Source organism: Apaloderma vittatum, unplaced genomic scaffold, assembly GCF_000703405.1.
Source record: "Apaloderma vittatum isolate BGI_N311 unplaced genomic scaffold, ASM70340v1 scaffold5964, whole genome shotgun sequence".
Taxonomy (NCBI): domain Eukaryota; kingdom Metazoa; phylum Chordata; class Aves; order Trogoniformes; family Trogonidae; genus Apaloderma; species Apaloderma vittatum.
In genome coordinates this window covers 25,799-48,284 of record NW_009710871.1, presented here as the reverse complement: position 1 = coordinate 48,284, position 22,486 = coordinate 25,799, and the positions used below count along the sequence as shown (strand labels likewise).

The following is a 22,486-nucleotide window of genomic DNA, read 5'->3' as shown; positions in this document are numbered from 1 at the left end:
TGTGTTGTTTTTATTTATGCCTTCTTCTAAGAAAGCTCTTTTGAAAGTAAATAGTATTTATGTATTTTTAATTGATTCTTTGTTCCAGGCTCAAGCTAGGTTGTCCAGATCAGACTATTTTCTAAATGCACAAGCCTGTCAATCATACCACTGGGACTTTTACCAGGCAAGTTCATATCCAGCTCAGCAATAGCCACAGAACACAATGCTTCTGTCACAGATAATAAGCCTTCCCTTCTTCAGTGTACACTTCTAACGTTCATTCTGTTATTCTTGCTGCTTGGCCTCTGTCATATAAAAGCACTGAAGCTTTAGAAAATTAATCAGATACAAAAACCCAAACAAATAAACAACACCACCAACAACAAAAACCAGTAGGAGGCAATTTGCACAGAAACTAAAATAGCATGATATTAAAAGAATACATTTAAAAATATACAAATAATACGTACGCAGAAAACTGGATGTCCCTTTATTTGAAGTCTCTTCACCAAATCCAGCCTAAATTAAATAAGATAATTATCTCGTTCTGACTTGGTTGTATGTGCCTTTACTTTCACCTGGAATTTGAGTATTTTCTCTGCTCCTGGTATTCAAGCTTTGTTCTTTCCCCTTTGATTTTTAATTTTTCTTCTTTTAGAAACCAATTATCCCCTTCAACATAACTATCCAGACAGTCCATGTGCAAAATATACAATGTGCTTCAGAAAATTATTATGGCACAATGTGTAATCAGACCTTGAAGCCATGTCAAAGGTAACCTTCAGCCCTAATGTCCTTAGGCAGTATTCAAGAAATGTCTGATGCTCATACATACGAAAGAGTCAGCTCTGACTAAGAGGATTTGAATGTGATTCCTAGGTTAACATGAAGAACAAAGACACACAGTATAAACAGGAGGAATACATGAAAGCAAGTGAGTTAAGGAAATACGACATTAAATGTCCCTGTGTCAAAGGGTCAAAGATTACTGCTTTATGTGGCATAAGTGACAGAATACGCTTGAGTACAGTTAAAGAATAAAAATATCATTTGCTTGAACGAGAAACACTTTTTTAATTTTTTGTTTGATTTCTTTTGGTTTTTTTGCATTGCATTACAACTGGCATATCCACCAGATCTGAGTAGTTCCCAGGAAACACTACCCACAACAAAAATATTTAATGAAGCAGACTAAAGCATGGTCAAGTCTACCGAAATAAAAGATAAAATCACACTGTTTCAACGGTGTATTTTCATCTTTTACAAGCTTTACATTCATGACCACTTTGATGGCATTTGAGTAATCATCCTTTCAGGGATGTTATATACATCCTATTTAACACCACAAGAAGACAAGGAGCACTATAAGGAATATGACAGAGTTAAAGCAGTGTGTTTCAGAAAAAAATATAGCAGAAGTAGGTGATAAAAGAGTCTTGACGAACTCATTTCAGCCCAGTCCTGTACCAAAGGGCTACTGTGCAAACCTGGGTTGCACAGTTTCTGATAGCCATCATTATTTTTAGAGATACTGTGAATTTATTATATTGAAAACATTTGAGAATGAAACTCTGATGTATTATTTTAATTACTGTTTTAAACTTTAGGCTGCAATACATCAACTCACATTCCCGTTCTCTTGCTTATGCCAGCTCGAATGCTTACGTGGCCACAGGTAAAATGGATGTTTGTTGAAATCTACAACTATCTTTTGCAGAAACTGTTTTCATCAGAAGTGTGAAATGCTTTTTCTAAGCCCCCAGCTGCATGTTTGCTAGAACAGGTTAAAGCAAGGAACTTTACCTCTGATATACTAATTACACAGTTCAATGCAAGTCCCCCCAGATCCCCATTCTGTGTCCTAATCTACCATTAAAAGTGAAATGGGAGCAGGAAAAATAGGATTGTTATAGAGGTTTCAAAGTCAGCAAGCACTTTCTCTCATTTGAAATTTTCAGAAAAAAGTATGACCAAGGTACAACTTCTAATTAAAGCTACATATAACAAAAACAAAAAACTAAAACAAAACAATAAACAAACCAGAAGAACAGAGGAGTTACTCTATGCTGAAAGAATAAGGAACCAGGAGTTACGGCTTTGCACAAGATCTCACTCTTACACTACAGGGTGGAGAATCCATATTTTTTTTTTCCCTAAGCTAAATAATAGTGTTTAAAATGTTCCTGTAGTATTCCTATTTTTGGATGATTCCAAATAGGGAATACTTGTTGGCATTCAGTAATTTCTTGGCTTTACAATACAACAATTTGTTATCTTCAGTGCTAGTGCCAGATGCTTCAATATTTAATCAGGAAAATCTCCTATTTTATACAACACAGAAAAGAGTCAGTGCCCGAGGGAAAGGTCCATGTAAGAAGAAATTTCTTGTAACAGCTGCTATTAGAAATGTTTGACCTTATTTCGACTGCAGCCAGAATTATGGAACTGTGTAAAACAGAAAAGAAACCTAAACCCACCAGTGTAAAAGGAGTGTAGGAAGAAATTAGCATTCCAGCCAACAGGTTCTTCACTACACTCTTATTCTGGCTATTAAGATCATGATACTTTAAAATGGCCAATATTTTAATAATCACTGTATTTACAAATCATAGATTCTTCTTGGCAACATTATCTTATTCTGAAAGACAAAATGTAAAAGATGTTACAACTCAGGCCTAGAAGATATATGAAAAATGTTGTGGCATTTTTTAACTAGTCCATATTTTCCAGAAGCAATGTGCTCTTTATGTATTAGAAGATATTTATCAAGGAAGTATATAACAGCAACACCTGCAATTTCTCCAAAACATTTCCTTAATTTAAAAATGTATGAATGTTTAAAGTAATGAAGGCTTATGATTTAGAAGTGCGGCAACATTTACACATTTTTATTAATTTTGTAAACAAATTTCTCAGATTCCCATAAGCACTAGTAAAGCATAACACTTTGAAAAACAAACTGGATAGATTCAAACAGATGCTTTGTTTTCTGCCGAGTAACAAAACTGAATGGGGAAAAGGCAGAGAATTTTTTTTAAAACCCCCTATATTACATTGAAAGATTATATATTCTTTTCTTGACAAAAATTAAAAATGTCTTAAACTAGTTTCCTGTTAAATTAAATATTCTCCCTTTTCTGGGATCTTTTTAATAAAAGCAAAACAAACATACTGTTTTGGGGGGGTTTTGTAGTGGAATTGACCCTGTCCATATCTGATGTGGTGATTGTGTTGAAGGTTTTTGTAGCAGCTCTTTCTAAATAGTCACTGCCTATTACAGTACACTATATATTACATATATTACATATACTACTACAGTACACTATATATTACATATACACTAGCCTAATTCAAAGAATGGGACTGGTGTTCTTGAATTCACCATTGACTTTCTGAATGTCTTTATGAAGTTACTGTGTCTTGCTATGTTCTCACTACTTGTGTTTACTTTTAATGTGAGTATATATTTCTCCATGAGAAAGTCCAGTGAATGAATATTTTTATTTATATACATCTAAGATGATGTACTATGGTTCCTGATCTCCTGAGTGATGTACAAAGTACACAGAGTTTGACTTAAATAAACTTCTTTAAACACCTTTTTTGTCTTGAAGGGCAAATTTTATTGGAAGCTATTTAATAATACTCCACCTCACAATCACTATAAAGCATTAGAAGTAAATATGTAAGAAGTTTTGGAGTGTCTAATGCTCAGAAATCTGGGCTGTACCTTAAACTGAAGCTCACAAGGCATTCAAGAAAACTAAAACGTAGTCTTTATCTGCATGCACTCCTTCACTGGTACTGTTTTTTCAGCTGAAGTTCTGATGGCCCTTTCATTACATCTCCCATATATTTTGTAAATATTGCAGGCTCTTGTCTTGCATGCCTAGACATGAAGAGAACCGTGCTGTTTCCTACCCTTTAAAAGAATCTATGTATTCAGGATCCAACTTAAATTGACAAAACCTCTACCTTAACCCAATACTGTTTTGAACATTAACTACGATTTTGTAAAATGTCCCAATTGCTAAAGTACAAGTATTTGTTTACAGGCAACTTAACCAACTTTGTGTAACATCTGCAACTCAGCCTTGCCACTTGTAGGATGTCATTGTTGTCAAGTATTTTTGATTGATTATTCTGTTTCTGGGAAGTATGAAGGAAAACATGGAGATATGGAAATATAAGGAAATATAAGGGAATATGGAAAATAATTATTTAGAATAAAAACTTATGACACACTAAATTGGATGTAGTACTTTGAGAATTGGTATATTTCAAGCTGATCCGGCATTTGTCCTTAGAAATAAAAAAAATCTCAACTAAGAAAATGCCAACTTGCTTACCAGCATGCTGTGTACACTCTAACTTCTGTTATCATACCCTTGAGTATAGGAAATTTCTGCTGAATCAGCCTGCTTCAGTTACATTGCTAAATTATACCATGTGGCAGTGATCAGTGAGACTAATCAAAGACCCTGCTCAGAATTTTTTTATGCAGTCTTCTTTTCCCTGTAAATACAGTGGGCATGTTTCATTTTAAAAATAAAATGAAGATGTTCATTGCTCCCCAAGTGTACTATATTGTACTTATTAAATATATTAATATATGACCAACATTGGTATTTCTCATTTTTTGGATCCTATCTTCTATTTACTTCTTATAAACAGAAAATTGCACAGATGATTCATTAAAATTTCTAAAATAGTATTTCTCCATATAATATTTCCCTAAGCCACCAATTTAATTTCTCTTAAGGAGGTTATATCAAAGTCACGCACACTGAGCACTGTCTTCGGGGGAAAAAAATAAGTGGAAAGGATAAAATGTCATCAACTAAGAACTTCTATGGTAACTTCTTCTTTATGTTTCTAAATGTAAATTTTCCTCTTTGAGATGACAGAGAAGATGTTGCTAGAGATGGAAATTTTAATATATTCTTCTTTTAGGTACCATCTTTTGTCAGATACCAAGATGCCGGTAATTTGTCCTTGATGAGTCAGCTATGTAGGTAACTGATTACTAGACTGAGATACTTTTTTTCTGAGTGATTTGCTTCCTGTTATTATCTTTGCAAATGACACAGTCAAGTTATTAAAATGAAAGGAAGACTTCTGCAGTAAGAGAAGATGTTGCCTTTTAAGGAAAGCAATCTGAAGGTGAAAACTAGATGCCGTAAATTGAAAAGTAAAAGTCCTATTGATTTAAACAGCAGGTGGATTTAATCATGAATGTGAGAAAAATTTGTACCACAGGTTATTGAATATATTGAATGCAGTTACAAGAAGAAATAATAATTCAAGCTCTGTTATTTTAGCATGCATGCACAATGGATTTTTTTCCTCTTTATGCACTTTCTCTTTCAGAAGACTGCATCTGAAATAAATTTCTAGAATATTTTTTCATAAATGCTGTCCTCTGTGAAGGTCATAAAGGGGTGTAGAGGGCACACTATTGATTTTTAATAGAAATATCCTTTACTAAATATAGATTTTTACTATATAACTTCAAAGAGGGGCCTAAGAGATAAAAGAAACCATTCACACTCATAGAAAATTTGAAGGCTAGCTACGTTTGAGTCTCTATTATCAGACGCAGGCATGACTAGCTGGCTTCAGTAGGCTCCACAAAGATGTCAGTGAAATTAACTTGCATTTCAAGTGAGCCTTGACCAAAATAACAGGAAAAATCACAGATATAAATTGGGACAGGATTGGCTGGAGAACAGCCCTGCAGAAAAGGGATCTGTGGGTGCTGGTTGGTAGCAGTTCAGTAGGAGTCAGTGGTGTGCCCTGGCAGCCAAACGGGCAAACCCCATCATCGGGTGCATCAAACACAGCATGACCAGCTGGTCAAAAGAGGGAACTATTCCCCTGTGTTCTGCACCGCTGCAGCCTCACCCTGACCACTGTGTGCAGTTATGGGCCTCACAGTTTAAGAAAAATGTGAAGGTCTCTGAATGCATCCAAAGGAGAGCAACAAATCTGGTGAAAGGGCTGGAAGGAACGTCCTGTGAGGAGAAGCTGAAGGCTCTGGACTTGTCTAGTTCAGAACAAAGGAGGCTGAAGGGTGACCTCATTGCTCTCTGCAGTTTCCTGAAGAGGGGAAGTGGAGAGGGAGATTCTGAGCTCTTTGCCCTGGATCCAGTGACAGGACACATGAGAATGTTTCAAAGCTGTGCCAGGGAAGGTTTAGACTGAACATTAGGAAGCACTCTGTTATGAAGAGCATGGTGAAATCCTGGAACATGCTTCCTAGAGAAGTGATCAATACCCCAATCCTGTCAGTGTTTAAGAGGCATTTGGACAATGCCCTTAACAACATGCTTTAACTTTTGGTCAGCCTCAAACTGGTCAGGCAATTGAACTAGATGATCATTGTAGGTCCGTTCCAGCTGAAACAACCTATTCTATTCCATTCCACTCTATCCTGTTCTACTCTACTCTATTAAAAAATATAATATAATAAAGAAAATTAAAATTAAGAAAATAAAATAAAATAATAAAATAAAATAAAATAAAATAATAAAGTTATTAGGTTCTGCACGAAGTTTGATTTTTCTTTCTTGATAAAATAACCAAGGGATTTAAACTCTACTTCTGAGAAGCAGGAGAAACTTCCATGTACCAAAGTGATTAAAATGTATTCCCTGTAAAACATTCCCATTTTACATTTGCAAGTGAAGATGATACCACTTCTGAAATAAAAAAGTTGTGAGCGTGGCATCATAGAGACCATGTGCATTTACACAAGCAGATGCAGTGATGAGTTCTGGGCAAGCAGATTGCAAGCTGTAAACTCTGTGGTAACCTTCATTACGAGGTGTGAGAGCAAAGCCATTCAGAACTCCCGGGATCTGCTGGTGCCAGTCTGACTAATGATATTCTGACAGCCCTTAGTCTCATGCACAACAGAAGGGAAGCTCTTTTTTTCTTCACACTTTAATAATTTCTGTGCCTTTAACCGTTAGGAGCTGCAGTCATGGACAAGGACAGTCATTGCACTGGATAAAACAACCATCAGAAAGATGGTTTCTTCCTCAAAGACTTTATGATGTAAACTGGATAATCATGCTGAGAGATCCTGTTTATGGTTGAATGGAGCTAAGCAAATAATACTCCTATCACTTTACTACTATAAACGAACAGGTTTTTCCAATTTACCAACCTAAAATCCAGGTTAGAAAAAAAGAAATCTCACTTCTTTGAGAAGTCATTAAATGAAGAATTGTAATTCCTCTCAAGAGCAAGGGAAAAATAGAGATGAAATTAGGACCTTATGAGTCATAGATTGTTCTCTCTTCTATTTTTGGGAGCATATCTGTAAGCTACCCTTTACTCAAGGATACTCAGAATTGAATTCCTTGTATTTTTATGAAGGACTAATCCAAGTCCTTGATGAAAAACATTTGAGAGTCTAAGGTGGAGTGTGTGTTTGATTCCTCCTATTTCCCACATTAAAACAAAAATGATAGGTAGGTATGTGGGGTGGTCTTTTATTGGTTGGTTGGTTGGGTTGGATTTTTTTCCCCTCTGTGCGAGAAACAGTAATTCTGGTGATATTTCTTTGGTAAAAGGAAAATTATATAGAAATTAAGAAGCTTCACATTTAGAAGATTTTTCTAAAAGTTTACAGCAACGAAGTCATTTATACCAAAGGCATAAAGCTTTAATGGTGGTTTTTATCACTAAAAGTTTCTCAACAGGACAAAGTTTCACTGATTATGTCTTGCTAGCACAAAGACAACCCCTTTGCAAGTATGCAGGCATGATATTTTTGTTGTGATTCATTAGTGTTAATCTGGTACTAGTTGTGGGTTAGACAATCTTTTGTGTTAATGTATTATTTGATAACCTTCTACTAGTTTGAAATACATTTCCATAGAAACTTAATTATTTATGGATGAGATTAGAACAGAGACATGAGGGATTTAGGTAGCTACCTGCTATTCAAATGTACAAATATATTTTCACAGAGCACAAATATTTACAGTCAGACATTATTTGTTATACATGAAACACAAGTGAAACGCGAAAAATCATACACTTTTGATATTGTTTCAAAAAGAGTGTCATATACCTGAGTAAATGTTAAATATTGGTTTAACATTTCCAGCAGAAATGAATACACAGAGTTATGCAGCATACTTACAGAGATTGGTTTTAATTTTCTCTATATGTCTTAAGATCCCATTTTACGGAAATTAACATTTTGTCAGTGAAGAAATGTAGGTTCTTTGTAGTTTTACTCTCTTCTCTTAACTTTGGACAAAGTATAAGCATTTATTTTACCCTTTCCCAGATCCCAAAGGAGGTACTTAGTTTTAGGCATAATATGTAATATAATCTACAGATAATGTGGTAAATGGGAAATAAAAATAAAAATTAAAAACTATGAAACCATTTTTTGCCTGTTATAAGACATTCTGCTTTTCCAACAGCAATTTCATTACACCTTGCATTGCTATATATTCTTCTAGTCAATGAAAGCTCTAAATGAACCAGTGCTATCACAGGAGACCTGGAACTAACGAGTGCCAGAAGAACACATTATTTTGATTCCCTAAATGGAAGTAATCATTTTCAATTAGAAAGTAGAATTGAAAGGCTGAAAATTGATGGCCTGTCTCAGATGCTATCTTTTACCTGCAGGTATCTATTGAAGAACACACTTAACATCCATCACCAGGAAAAGCTTTATTCATTCAATATTCTCAGATTCCTTACACAGGTATTTGGAGCTATTAAAAATTTCAGTGTCTGTTCTGAAATGAAAGCCCCAAATCCACACAGGCAGCAACATTTTTAGCTCTCTATATTGGATATATGTGTAGTGGCTAGTACAACATTGCTAAGACTTGATAGCGTATTGTAAAGCAGTAAACATATTTTGATCCTTCTGTGCCAGAAAGTCTGTGATTGCAAAGAATGCCATGGAGGTCTGAAAAAAATCATGAAAAAATGCATTTGTTTTGTGCGATCATTCCCAGAGTACATCTCATTGGCTGGTGCAATCATGTAACTTTTCTACGAATCATTGCACAGTACTCTTCTATCTCCTCATGAGCACCTTACTGACATTACCAGCTACCTGACACACCCTTTTGCCATTCTGCTTTTGTAATCACACTCATTTCCAAGGGATGGTTGCTTTTTACATTTACATTTTACAATTTTTCCTTCTGATTTCTGTATAAAAAAAAATTGTCATTATGGAAGTTTTTATACAAAATGAAAGATTTAACATGTATTTCAGTCAGCCAGAGTCTTTATAATAGTATAAAATGCATTCATTTCCACTTTTGAGTAAACTGTAAAATGATGTTTAAAACCACAGACTATAATATTGGTGGCTTCTTATGAAAACAAGTAGATTAAATACATTGAAATTCTGACCCATTTGAGTTGACCAGTGTTTGTACTCATTTGTATTGACACCAATGCACCTAGAACTTCATTCACAGTTCTTTTTCCATAGTAAGCTACAATATAAGCAACCCTTGTGTTATCATTACATCATCATTCCATTTTAACCTGGTGCTCTAAAGTTGTAAAGTTCTGAGAATCTAAAAAATATTGTGAAAATATTTTACAACCATATTAAAGCTATGTTTTAAACTAGAGATGGACTCTTCCATTTCCTCTATGCTTGTTCTATCACACGAAAGTATTCCAAACCTTTCACCTTCTTTTGATTGACATGAAGGCAAATGTAGTTTCAAATATCAGTGAATAAAATGCTTATGATTCAAGATGACAAGAGAACTTACATGTATTACATAACGAATTTTAAAAATAAAAGACGTAAGAAAGGGACATTATCCGGTAGAGTCCTTATGATTTATCCTACCACAGGATCTAGCCCACAGGTAAGAACAGCATTGTAAAGAAAGTCCGATGTTCCAACTGATTTAGTTCTCCAGAAGATGAAGAAACGAACAAAAAAAAAAAACAAGAACAAAGAAAACCCAAACAGTAAAGAAGTCCTGCATTTCCACTCAAAGATTTCTTGCACAGATTCAGGAATGTTCCAGATTTCCCACACTGTCTTTCCACCGTTCTTCCAATTTATCTACTGGAGACTACAATTCTGTAATTGCTAAAAAGTGGATATAACTTAGGATTTTGTAAGAGCTTTTGTCACTGTTCACAAGGTGTAGGCAAATGAAAATACCCAGAAAATACCCAGATACTAAGCAGTATCAGATTTCAGTAAGAGCCTTAATAAAGTGTCTTGACAGCTGCCAGTAAGCCTTTACAATATGTAGCTGGAAATGGGCTTTCATGCAAGTTGCTAAGAGCAACTTACCACTCACAAATGCAAACTCAGTTCTACATGCCTTATGGCATGTACTCCAGTCTACTGGAGTCTACGCTGTGGCTTTTAACCTCTTTTAGAGTTCCCAAAACTGCAAACTTTAATCATATTAACTCCTGCGAAAAGGAGATTTAGTTGCATGGGGAAAAAAATGAAAGGCAATATGATCAGTAAGTTCTAACTCCCTAATACAAATTGCCCTGCACAACTGCCTGCTGGCAATCACAGACTTTAATAAGCATGAAAGAAAAGGCAGCTGGATAATTTATTAAGTCATTAATTTCTTTGCACTCAATGGTCTTAAAGGTCTTTTCCAATCTAAATGATTCTATGATTCTAGGATTAGATTTTTGACAGAAATTGCAGAGCAGATCACAACATTCTTGGAAGCATGACCAACCAGTAACTTTAATTTTCACCCCTTAGAATTTATACTGAAATTCTATAGTTTTAAGAACTGTACCTTGCCAATAACAAAAACAAAATGGAAAGTTTTGTAGCAAGAGTTGTCTTTTCTCTAAGTCAATACATACTGTGTTAGTTCTTGAAGGAAAAGTGAACTTCACTTGAACTTCAAAATCACTTTCTTCTTTTAGCAACTATCATTTTTATAGTGCCAGTTGCTTAATCTTACGTTCTTTCAATAGCTTGTTTCATATCTTTTATCACTAATTAAGACAGTGACAGTAAGGCAATACTTTCTGGTCTAAAAAATACTAAAACCAAATTTGTTAAAAAAATACTAAAACCAAACTTAAGACTTGCTACTTTTAAAGGACAAATTTTCTTTTTTGCCTGTGTGAAAATTCGGAAACAGTAATTCCTGCTTGGTTTTTTCAAATGTTTTTTAAGGGGCACATTATTCATATGGGATGATTACTGCCCAAATAAGTATAAAACCATGCAGTTTCAAGGAAGGAATTAGGAATTCACAGAAAAACATAAATAAATCATCTAAAAGCATGATATTTTAAAAACAAATAAAACTCTGCATGAAATTCTTACTTGTCAGCATTATTACAGAGAAAAAAATACTGAATTTATAACTGAATTAATATATACTACAAAAAAGTCTGTTTTTCATAGCCATCTTTCAGTCCATAATATTGTTTTCAAGTAGTCTAGATAAAGCCACACTTACCTTGATGTTGCCAGAAATGTTCAAGCAATGACTGCCATGCTTCTACATTTTCTAAACTGCACATAACACATGTTTATATCATTACATGCAGCACTTTGTGCTTTTATTTCTTCCTTTGGAAATAGCTAATGTATGAGATCAGACTGTTTTTCTTTTTTAAAAAACATCATCATTTCATTCTGTTCCTTTCACATATTTGTTATATAGGTATCCTCATTGTTGTCCGTCTAAATTTCAGGTAGTCTACCCATATTTGAACAACAATACAAAAAGTTGTCTCAAAGAGACAGAACACCTAATCATTACTCGCAATGTGTGAAGACGTTTATCAAATCAAGATAATCTTCCTGCACTAGCCACATATCAGCATAAGTATATAATTACAAAACCAAACCTATGACTCTTTCACACACAATAGGGACAAACTTGTTGAAAGAATGTGTTATAATTCTTAGTTAATAAAACATTCTTAAAGAAAGTAAGTATGCTCAGAGTGACAGACAAGCCAGAGCTTACTCAGTGAATTACCAGAAATCAGTGAAATACATAAAAGTCATACCTTTTTTAGTTCTATTTCATTGTCTTGTAACTTGTTGCTCTGACTTTATGGGCTATGATAAAAATTATTTCCTAAGCTTTACTAGCTTAGTCAGCTGAGAAGATTCATCATATATGGATAAGGCAGCTTTTGCTGCATTTAGGTAGCAGGAATTCTGTGACTGACGGCTCTTTCTAAATTACAGTTTTGACAATCACATTTCAAGAAATGTCTATATTTGCCCCTGACCACAGTTTTACAGAAGCTATCTAAGTTTGTTGGGAGTTCAGATGCTATAAAAGTAAAACATGTGAGAGAAGACAAGCTATTAAGTGCATTTCTGATTGTAAGATGCAGCAGCATCCTGTACTCACTCTAGAAAAAGGAAATATCTATAGTGTCAGAAACTCTATGAATGTACATACGATTTCTGATGACACTGTAACTTATGCACTCATTGCTTCTGATAGTTGAGACAGATGATGTGGTGACATGACAGTCCATAAACAATGGAATATAGATAAAGTTTGTCAGCTTCATTTGCACAAATACAATTTCTGTGACTTAACATTAGACTTAAAATAAAAAATTAAAAAAGGTAAGTTTTACAAAAAATAATTAACAAAGAGCCTAATTCTGATCTCTAAACATGTTGGTAGAAATGGAATTAACATGTCATTGTTTAGAGATGTAGGTGAGGCAATGTAGCTAAGTTTGCATTGGCTTGAACTATGTAAACAGTCACTGTAAGCCAAATTGAGCTTAAATAAACCTCCTTTCTTGTGCAAGCATGAAACTGTGATTTACTTAGTGCACTCCAGCTCTTGGGGCATTCCCATGTGTACTAATCTACCTCTGGCCTTTTCTACTAGGACATCACCTTTAAGTTTCCTGTAATAGTGGTATCATGCACATTGAAGTTAGAGAGAGGGCTCTCTGGAGGCACAAAGGGAACAGATATCTGTATATCTGAATTTAAAATAGAGTAATTCTGTAAAACAATTACATCAGTTAAGATAAAATTCAACACATTGTAAAACATTGTACACTGCCAATATGAAAAAATTTGGCTTGTGAGGTCATATACTACTTACTTTTTTTCTACCGTAGAATAGAATAGACTAGACTAGAATAGACTAGAATAGAATAGAATAAAATAGAATAGTTCATTTGGGAGGGACCTGCAATAGTCAGTCAAATTCTATGCAGTTCACTTACAATCCAGTGCATTGACATTTTAACTTGCAACATTTTTACTTGGTGAAGTAAAGAAAGCTAAGGTACTCAGTAACTTGCACAAGTACTGAGTTCCCTTGTAAACTGAACTCTGATTTATATTACACAGCCCAATATGCTCACTTATAGAGAGCTATAATTGTAAGTGAATATAATTTCTATTAAAAGAAATCCATTCTTTTTAGATAGAGTAGTTAAAATGTACGCTTACTGCAAAAAAGGGAGATAGATAAGAGATACACTATTTGTATCTGCATGATTTGGCATTTTAAGAGGAATAAAATGTTAAAATGCAAGTGGTCTCAGAAATGCTAAGTCAGTTCTACAATTTTGCATTCCAAGAGTATCTCATTTACTGCAGCACATGTTTCATTTAACCCTGGCTTCCAAAATACCCTATTCATATTTCTAGAATTCATCTCAGGCTTTGCCTTTTCCCTTTTTTCTGTAATAACATTCTGGCTTTCAATATGCCTGATTCATATTTCTAGAATTCATCCCTGATTTTGCCTTTAATAGGTCACACAAGAACACCAAGTACCTATTTGAATATGATAAGATTTTTGAAGATTGCTTAAGATTCTTTTCTGCAAAGTGTATACCATCATGACTGAATTCAACTGCATATAAAAATTATGCAAGGGCTTTGGGACTTTTATTTTATTGTTTTGGTTTGGGGTTTTTCTTGGAGGGAGAGTGATTCGTCAGGTTTAATTTTTACTGTTACACAAGCTAAACAGGGATTCAGCATATTGAAGTCTCACTATGAGACTTACAACTCACTTCATGTCACTGTAAAACAATAACAAACATAAATCCCTCTTCTTTATTTTTCTTGCCAAGATAATCCAAACAATGCACTAAATGGGTGTTTATAGCTATGTTAAAAAGATATTATTTTTTCTGAAAGCATATCCTCAAAGACTAAGAATGCAAATCATGAAGAGGAATTGAGCAGTATCTAGACTGAGTCAGGTTTTTCACACCATCTCATTTTCTGTAATACTAGAACATTATTTGAATTAGGCTATCTATTTTGCCTAATCCTCCTGCTCTTCTGAATTTCCATTATATCAGTTAAATAATTTCCTAAACAGTTTGGGAATTTTGAAAACTCAACTCAACTGCTGAATAACTTAAACTCATTATAAAAAATTCTATCATCCTACACAGTGCTCAAAGCCTGAGGTGGGGTCGAGCAGGCAGTGGGATTTAGCACTTCTCTGTGTTACAGTATTAAATTTATCAAGATATGGGAGCACTTCCTTGCACTGGGACAAGTTAGCAATTTCCTTGAGCTCCAGCAGTTTTGTCAGTCGTCACTGTGGCGAGGTTTAAGCAGGAACAGAAACTGCTGAACTGGGAAGAGCCAGGATTCTCTCAAGCCCTAAAGTAGACATGAAATTAAAGACAGCACGGCAGTACTTCACTTTTCTAATAGGACCCAATACCATAAGCAAGAGGAAAAGTTCAATCTTTCTATCTTATTGTCCCAAAAGGATCCTATCCACGGAATATATATGCAAATTTACACTCAAAGGGAAAATATGTTCTAAATAACATCAGCAACCCATATTACTATGGATGATTTGGGATCTAGAAATCTCAGGAAGAATAATTCCAGAAGTACTTTTATTCCAAGGATAAAGGGGGATAACTAAAAAGTTGAGAAGTCTTGGGCTCAGCTGTCTGTTATCTTGCCATGGTGCTACTTGAACATAGAGAGACATGAGGTACTTATTCCCAGAACAGCTCTGCAGTACTCCAGGACAGAGAGGAAATGTGGTTCTTCCATATTCTGGAGTTCACTACACAATATAAAGGCTTATATTCTAGCCAGAGGCAAGAAGAAAAGCTAGAGATTAAGATATTTGCCTTTATCATCCAGTTAAAACATTTTATAGCCCTGAAGTTCACCATGTTACAGCTACTGCAAGCAATGCCTTTTCTTGGTCTCAGATGCCTGCTTTCTGGTTAACCTGAGACTAGAATTTTCAGTTTCTCTGCTACAGCCAACAGGCAATCAGAATTCTGCCCCCCAAAAAGATGAAGAAATTCTGTCTTTATACTGCCTGGTAAAACCTGGGCTTAAAAATTAAAGGGTGCAGTGTTTTTTTGTTAAAACTAGGTCTTTTCAAGTCATGAAGACTCTGAGAAAAAGTGCCCTGTCACATGCAACTCCGTGCATAGTAAGATCGTGAAACAGAACCTCAGGGACGTTATATTGAAGCATATGGAAGACAGAAAGTTGAATAGAGACAGCAACATGGCTTCATCACATCTCCCGGGAGAACTTATTTGAGCCTTTCAATATATAAATGTGGCTTAAAAGAAAGATGGTGAGAGACTTTTTATCAAGTTCTCTAGTGACAGGACAAGGGGCAGAAATTTTAAACTGGAAGAGGGCAGATTTAGATTGAATGGAGGAAGAAATTGCTTATGATGAGTGTGGTGAGACAGTGGAACAGGTGGCCCAGGAAAGGTGTCGAAGCCCCATGACTGGAGGCATTCAAGATCAGGTTGGATGGAGCTTTGAGCAACCTGATGTAGTGGCAGATGCACTTTTCCCTAGTGGGAGAGGTTGAAACAGATAATCTTGGAAGATTCCTTCCAACGCAAACCATTTTATAATTCTACAATTTATCTGTCTAATATCAACCAGTGATTATTTATGCAGTCCTAATAGGTGTTCTATCTACTGCTGCTACTGACACAATACAGACTGAAAGGAAAACAATTTATATACCTAACTAACATTTATGATAAGTATAACATCCAGTGTTCAGATCCATTCAAGTAACAATTTTCCAGAGGAAGGAGATATATATATAAAAAGAATCTTCAGATACTCATAATTGTGATCAATTTAATGCATTTTCCTCCACTATATAGCATGATAATAGTGACAGAATTACACATCTCTGTCATTAAAATCAGGTTTGTATATGTTCTCATATGTATAAATTTACAATTGAAATGCAACTGAAATACAACAGAATTGCAAATAAATGTATCTTTCAAAAAGTAGATAAAACAGACTAGAAGAAATGGATAAAAATGTCAATCTAGAAATGGTATGTCGTAATAATTAAACTACTTTTTAAACTTTTATGAATAATCATGTTTGGTTTTCATATGTTGTTTAACTGAAGAAGTTTGTCTTGTCTCTCAGTTTTTCACTTAGGAAGCAAGTGAAAAATACACGGAACTCACCTAAGAGCTTCCAATGTCTAGGAAGAACCTAGTGAGTTCTCAAGGATGACACTGCACTCAGGAAGAAAAATTAGAAATATCCACATAAAACTTAAATTCTCTGATTTTTGATGTGATGCACTCATATTCTGAGCATCTTGCTTTTTAAATTCAAACATAGATTTTTTGATAACAAAGAATAAATTCTATAGGGTCTCAAAAGTTAATGTTTGCCACTCCTGAGAAGCAGTATTTAATGCCAAATATAAGTGTATTTTTCCTAATCCATTTAAAATCCTCACAGTTATTAATTCTCAGTTTCTTATATGAATGCCTCTGTATTGTGCCTCTTTTCTTAAATACAATATAAAAATATAGCATTCTATCTCTTTCTCCTTTTTTTGTTGTTTTGGGGTTTTTTTTCAATATAAATACATAAAAATAGGAGTTCATTAATGCAAATATTGCATTTTTTCCTTTAAACTGATATATAAGGCAGGCGGGACAATGAAATGTTGTAAACTACTTAAAATCATCTGTATCCTCAACAATGCTAATTTTAAGAAACTAAGAAAACATTTTAAGAGTTTATTAAAGAACCATTTTACAGGAAAAATAATGATTACCAAGTTCCTGGGTATACACTGTATTTGTCAACAACAACAATATTATTTCTTTTAAGAGTTTTCAGCCGTTTGCTTATATTTTTACTTCCCCTTTTTTTTACTCCTTTTTTTTTTTGCATGCATAAATATACCACAATACCTTTTTATGTTTCTGACTTTTTGTTTAAATTTTACTCTGCCATAGAAGAAATGCTGTTTTGTACTTAAACAAGATTCAAAATCAGGGACAAGAAAAAGATTCTCAGTACTCTGATGAGCTAGAATATTGTTGAGACACACTAACCATATTAATACACAACTCAGTAATAGAAGTTTCCTGTTTTCCAAAACAGTACATGCCAAGAATATAGATGAGCTTTGCTATGAATAGAAACAAGATTAAAAATATTTGTAAAAGCCATTCTAAATAAAAAGAAAACAACCCACAAACAAAATTACTATACCTTGCCTTGTGTACCTTGAATGCCAGTCAACATGCTATTCTATATAAACTATGTGTTTTTTCATTATGATAAAAAATAATTTCCAATGCCTGATCTTATAAGCAATTTTTTAGCTTAATTTTCTATGTAAAGGTAGAACTGCAGTAAATAAACCTTCATTTGGAGAGAAACTTGGTACACGCAAACATCCAGGAGATGGAATCACAGAGAAGGCAGAAAAGATTTTTGGTCTACTGTCATGGATCTAAGGTTATTTTGTTATTCAAACTAATGTTGACAGAAGAATATTTCCAATGTGAAGAATATGCAGCTCTTCTACTGTTTGAAAGATAAAAGTATTAATTTATCTCAATATTATAATTGATTATTATGGAGTTCCTTATATACAGGAAGATAATATCACATTATTCCTTGAAACCCCTGGACTCCATATTACCTGCAACATAAATCACATCAGTGTATACAGCTTGTTTCATCAGTATTATCTCTACATCTTCTGCTCTAAAAACCTATTTGCACACAAAAATAATAAATACAGATAAATAGTAACATTTTCCCTCTTCCAACCTTTATGAACTATTTTGAAATTGCTGAGTACTCATTCTTGATTAATTTTCTTCCTTTCTTTTATAACATGGAATGAAGAAGATTTTAATTAAAAAAAATGCAAGTTCTCAAAACATATTAAATGACTAGGGCAAGAGCAATTATTTTCTGATGGCAAATTTGACTTAACCATTTCTAACATCATTATAAATAGCCCATTTTCCACAAAATATTGAACAGAATTCAAAATCCACCAGCAACAATGTTCTGTTTTAAAAAGAAAACTGGCCCAAGAATCTATGATCAAGCAGTAGATAAATTAAGCAATCAGATGTTTCTATGCAATTGGTGATGAAGAAAAGGGTCACTTACCTAAAACCCCCAGCCTGTAATTGAGAGTGACAACAATGACATTTCCATAACTTGCGAGAATGCTGCCATCAATCATATTGCCAGTGCCCTCCATATAAGATCCACCATGGATGTAGACCATAACGGGTTTCTTGCTGTTCTGATCATGAATGTCTGAAAAAATTCAAGTAAGGAAAACATAATAAAGTAATAAAAAAAAGAGAAATATGGTACTAGCAATTTATAACAGTGATAAAAATAGTCTTAATTATTTTCTATGTTTTAATGTTAGCACCACGACTTTCATCAGCCAGCTTTTGCAGTTCAGGACCACTCTACAAGCCTAATATTTACAGTTTAAATATCTCTCTTTTTTACTTCAAATACTATTTTCTTCTGAAATGTTCACAGAACACTTGAAATGCTTTCAATATTACAAGGAATTTAATTTGAATATAAATGTCTAAAAGCCTAAAGCAAAAAAGCAAATTATGGAATAATCTTGTCTTTTTAAAAAAATATTCTGATTCAAGTATATCTCAATTTTAAAATACCTGCATATCTAATAATAAAATTACAATAATGATCCATACTTTCACATTCCTCATTGAGACATAATTGTTGAAATTATATTCCCAAGAGTTCAGTAAGACATATTGCAAAATTAATTTTTTTCTTATACAAGTCAGCATAGTAAACTGTTCCTTCATTCAAAAAGCCTAGGAGTTAACAAACAGAGGGAATTTATGTGAATCTATGGTCCATATTTTCTGTATTTAAATCATTATTTTTGTTGTTCTTTTCTGTGGTATGGATGATCTTGAGTACTTTCAAAGAGTTAAACAGATGGATCTTCATTGTTAAAAGAAAATTAAATGAAATGAATAGAAATATTGTCATACTTCAGAGTGAGTTATAAAGATCAATGACTTGAGATATATCTAGGACTGGATTAATCTTTCTTCCTCTAATAACCAAAAAAGCTAGTCTCCTGATCTCAGATATGGTTCAAACTACTTCAATTACATATTTATGATCTTTAAAGAAAGAGGGCCTTCTTTAAAAGGAGAAGGCAATTCAGCAAGATGCCTTTAGATTTACACAGCTTTCACAAATAATTCAGTGTATCTGCATGTGGAATAGGAGCACATCTTTCAATGATAGTACAACACAGAAGAGAAAGTAGAGTCTGATGACTCAATCAAGATTGAAACAAAAACAAAACTAAAAAATTGTGTTCTCTTTTGGGTAATATAGGTATATAAAGAACAGTGGAAAAGGAAAGTGAAGGAAGAAAAAGCTGAGCTAAATACCTAGAGGCAGGGGACCCAGGTTTGAAACCTTCCAAAATTCCCTCTCCTCAGGTTTATTAGTAATACTCTAAGATACCAAAAATGTGATCAGCAATGAGATACAACATATATAATAACTTGTTTATGCTGAACTAATATTTAAAGGTAAATTTTGACTGGTCATATTCCTATGTTCCTATATTCAGACTCCAATATACATCTGCTTAGTTGTCACTTTAAGGCTTGTCATGGAATATGCCTTCTTCACATCAGAAGATATGTACTGTAAACATGTTTTATGTGTTGTCCTTGAGCAGCAGAACAAAAGTTTTTGTGATAAGATTTTTTTAATTGTGTATATAAGAACAATGCAGCTATTAAACAGACTGTATAAAGCAATGAGGTACATTCTAGTGGATGTTTGTATTTTTATACTCAGCATTTTCAGCAAAGTACATGAAAGTGTTTCTTCATACATGAAAGTGTTGTGAAAACACAGCTAAGCCCTCAAAAAATAAAACCAACAATTATTTAACACAATTATTTGTGTTACTGAATTACCTTTCCCTTTTCTCTCCAAAGTCTCATGGCATAATTTGTTGTATTTAATCTTTCCTTATTACCTAGTTGCACCTCAGGGTTGAATCTTTCACTGCTGAAGTCAATGGGAAGTTTCCTCTTCCCCTTCAATGGGAACAAGAATAGCTTCACCATAAAGGAAGTGAGCTCCATGCTTTATGTTCTTAGATCTAAAGTGGATGCCTTTGCTAATCATGAATCTGTAACAATTTATAATTTTTTGAGAAGTTGTAATAATAATGTATTCATAGTCCAATATCTATCTTAAGATTTTAAAGCAATTTTGATTTTGCTTGTTACTTAACTTTTGCTTTAAAATTAACTACAGGATTTGGTAAAAAAAACGGTGATACACTTTTGTGTCATAAGAAATAGTGTAATTCAGCAATGAAGGTGGCACAGTAGAGGACAACCAATATGAATCAAAGGTCAGAGATTTTTATTATGGTATTTTATATATGGATAGAGTAGCTACAATTGAGCTGAAATCCCTTTTTTATAGTGTCCTCATTGCAGTATGCGTGATTCTAAGGGGAACACAGAGGACAAACACTTGAGTTATTTGAACTGATGTCAGATAGAAGAAAACAGGAAAAAAAGACATGGGAAACACTTCGGATGAGACGAGCATGAGAGAATTCAGAAATACATTGCTCCAAAACCAGACTAATAAACTACTCAAGGTTGCTATCTTCTCAATTAATTTGAAAATATTTTTCTTAATTTGGTTAATTAAAAAGCAAAAGAAACTGTTACTGTATCTTTAATGAAAAGAAAGGGTGAGAGTAGAGGAAAATTTCATGACTTCTTTCTATTTCAGTGCATCCTAAATAGCTTTGCTGTACCAAGACAAGGAAAAAGTATTTCCTTGTAAAACTCTTTCTGAAAGAGTACTTCACTGTGAACTTTAACATTCCCTTTAAGGGAATCCAATCCAACTCCAAAAAAAGTCAATGAAAATGATTGCCATTGATTTCAGTGGGAATATGGTCATAGTCAGAACGAATGTATCTCAGAGGCTAGCTGATTGAAAGAAAAAAACAATACAGCAACATCAACAGCTTCTTTTATTTTTGTGTCCTGAAATAAACCACATCCTGTGAGAAAAAAAATTAAATAAGTAAATAAAAATAGCAAAGACAAAGCACAATTCAACTGCATCAATGTATAGCATGTGCACTGGGGAAACAGTGGAAGTGAAAGGAAGGAGTGACTTTCTTCATGACTTTCAAACAGGTGAATTTACAAAATGTGTAAGAGGGAAAAGAGTACATGCATGTTTTTTAATTCCATTTTCTCAACCTAAGAAAGAACAGAGGGGGAAAAAGTATGTAGTTTCAAATAATATTTATTCACACATATTTAGGAATAACCTTTCCATGTATGTCACAGAGGAACTGCAGTCATCTATAGGCTAATTTGGATTTTAAAAAGAAAAACAATGGAAGCAATTTCTAAAGAAGAAAATAAAGAAGTACACTGAAGTGTGCTTCTACAAATAAGGGTCTAAAAATCATGTTGAAATAACAGCAATAACAATAACAATTATTATTATTATTATTACAAAAATTAAAAAGTTCATGTTCATGCATCAGGGTTGAGCTTTGAAAAAACAAAAAATACCTTCATCTTCACCACGATCATTACTGGTTATATCATCTGCGATTTTCTTTGTGTTGGCTCCTGGGATCATAGTGAGGAGGAGAATAAAGGGAAAAAAAGAGAATTCAAAAACAGTAGGTTCTCAAAAATAAAAAAAACCACCAGTACAAAAAAATGTAACAAAAATGTCAAAATCTGTTACATTTGAAATTGAAAAACAAAAAGATGCAAACTGCACATAAACATAAAATGTCAAGAAGAACAAATTGAAAATATTTGAAAAAATGTATCATATTCTGTGACAATGCAGTTACTTCAGTTAAAAGTGATTTCTGCAAAAACAAAATTAATGTGCTATTAAAAAAGAAAAATATAAACAAAAAAGTATATTTAAAAATTACCATATTATAATTTTTACATAAGAAATGTAATTTATTTCATTATGTTCTGAAACCTTGAAGAGAAATAATGCCTTTAGTCACTATCTTCAATGACATTTTATTCACTTTCCTTAGGATGTATTAAGAATTAGCCACAACCTGAATTTAGGACGGAACCAATGCAAATAAAATTATAATTGAGTCTTACACAACTTGAATGGACCAAGATAAACCACAAAGGCCTCTTTAATATTTAA

At 33.6% G+C, this 22,486-nt stretch overlaps 1 protein-coding gene across 1 annotated transcript in view; it reads right to left on the bottom strand.

The window, feature by feature from the left end:
* Positions 1 to 21,925, bottom strand: part of LOC104267681 (neuroligin-4, X-linked) — an 81,405-nt gene extending 59,480 nt beyond the window's left edge. The window contains exons 1-2 of the mRNA XM_009867417.1: positions 21,871 to 21,925; positions 18,398 to 18,550 (exon numbers count right to left, since the gene is read on the bottom strand). Of these exons, the coding sequence (XP_009865719.1) occupies positions 18,398 to 18,518 (121 nt within the window). The 5' untranslated portion in view covers positions 18,519 to 18,550; positions 21,871 to 21,925. The remainder of the gene's footprint in view (positions 1 to 18,397; positions 18,551 to 21,870) is intronic.
* Between the last annotated feature and the right edge of the window lie 561 nt (positions 21,926 to 22,486).